Raw genomic sequence first — 1708 nt, 5'->3', positions numbered from 1 at the left:
ATCATCCAACGCCGATCCTCCCACGGGGGATGGAGCTGGAGCAGCGCACGAAGCTCTTCCCACACTCGGGGCACTCGCAGGGCTTCCATTAGCGGTGCCTCCGTTGGTGTTTGGTCAAGTTAGAGCTGCTGGAGAAGCTCTTCCCACACTGAGGACACTCGTAGGGCCTCTCCCCAGTGTGGATGCGCCGGTGCCTGACGAGGTGGGAGTTCCGGTTGAAGCCCTTCCCGCAGTCGGGGCAGCGGAAAGGCCTCTCATCCGTGTGAATGCGTTGATGTACAAGGAGATCAGAGCTGGTTTGAAACCTCTTCCCACACTCAGAACACTCATAGGGCCGTTCCCCGGTGTGGATGCGCTGGTGCCGGATAAGGTCGGAGTTGTAGCTGAAGCCCTTCCCACACTCGGGACACTCACAGGGCATCTCCCCGGTGTGGATCCTCTGGTGTTCCTTCAGGCTGGAGCTCCGGCTGAAGCTCTTCCCACATTCTGCACACTCATAGGGCTTTTCCCCAGTGTGGATCCTCTGGTGTTCCATCAGTTGGGAGCTCCGGCCGAAGCTCTTCCCACATTCCCCACACTCATAGGGCTTTTCCCCAGTGTGGATCCTCTGGTGTTCCATCAGCTGGGAGCTCCGGCCGAAGCTCTTCCCACATTTCCCACACTCATAGGGCCGTTCCCCAGTGTGGATCCTCTGGTGTTCCCTCAGACGGGATTTGTAGCTGAAGCCCTTCCCCCATTCCAAGCACTTGTAGGGCTTCCCCCCACCCTGAGGCTTCTCCCCCACCTCCAAGCTCCCCCTGGATCTCGGGCTGCCTTCCCGGCACAGGGGGACTCTTTCCTCCTTGGATCTCTCTGGGCTGCGTTTGCAACCCCTCCTCCTGCGGCATCTCCGGGGCTTTTCCTCCTTCTCCATCCAGCCACGCCTTGGGAATGACAAATCCTGGTTTGAGGCAAGAAACAAGGGGTGAGTGCCTCGGCCTGGGGGTTCCTCCTGCCCAGGTCCATCTCTGGGAGCCTCCAGAAGTTTTGTGTCCATAAAAACCCCAAACCACCACGATTCAGCCCAAAAAACCCTCCCTGCAGTTCCCCCTCTCTGATCTCTCCACTTTGGGGTTCTGGGGCTCTCCTTTCACTGGGCTCATCGGCGTCCCATGGCTCCCAGGGTTTCCCCTCTCCGGGGTCCCACTCAGGGATGATCCAGGGGGCTTTTGGGGTCCCAGGGGTCCCCTCTCCCCTTGTGGCTTCCAGTGATCCCAGGGGTCCAACCTTATCCAGGTTCACCCCCTCCCCAGGCTGCCATCTCCACTTTGGGGTTCTGGGGCTCTCCTTTCACTGGGCTCATCGGCGTCCCATGGCTCCCAGGGTTTCCCCTCTCCGGGGTCCCACTCAGGGATGATCCAGGGGGCTTTTGGGGTCCCAGGGGTCCCCTCTCCCCTTGTGGCTTCCAGTGATCCCAGGGGTCCAACCTTATCCAGGTTCACCCCCTCCCCAGGCTGCCAGGGGTCCCCCAGCTCTGGGATTGCCCCTCTCCCCTTACCCCACTCCGGGGCTCCCGGTGTTCCCCTCCACTACTCTCCCAGGGAGTCCTAAGGCCTATGCCCCCTCCCACCCTGGACCGGCACGGAGCCCCCAAAATATCGCCCGAAGGGGCATTTGCGGCTCAGCTTTGGGGGCCCACAGGATCCAAACATCGCCCAGCCCCCCCCCC

At 61.4% G+C, this 1708-nt stretch overlaps 1 protein-coding gene across 1 annotated transcript; it reads right to left on the bottom strand.

The window, feature by feature from the left end:
- Window positions 1-6: 6 nt before the first annotated feature.
- On the bottom strand, window positions 7-1286 carry LOC103619983 (zinc finger protein 239). The gene has a single exon (XM_008638565.2). The coding sequence runs from the start codon at window positions 1034-1036 to the stop codon at window positions 89-91; it is 948 nt and encodes a 315-aa protein (XP_008636787.2). The 5' UTR covers window positions 1037-1286; the 3' UTR covers window positions 7-88.
- Between the last annotated feature and the right edge of the window lie 422 nt (window positions 1287-1708).

The sequence above is a fragment of the Corvus brachyrhynchos genome, unplaced genomic scaffold (genome assembly GCF_000691975.1).
Source record: "Corvus brachyrhynchos isolate BGI_N302 unplaced genomic scaffold, ASM69197v1 scaffold518, whole genome shotgun sequence".
NCBI lineage: Eukaryota > Metazoa > Chordata > Aves > Passeriformes > Corvidae > Corvus > Corvus brachyrhynchos.
Note: the sequence above shows the minus strand (reverse complement) of the source record. Positions and strands in the feature narration are given on the sequence as shown.

Bases quoted from the DNA above. Each gene is read 5' to 3' on its own strand.
- LOC103619983 (XM_008638565.2), bottom strand. From the start codon at position 1,036: ATGGACACAAAACTTCTGGAGGCTCCCAGAGATGGACCTGGGCAGGAG.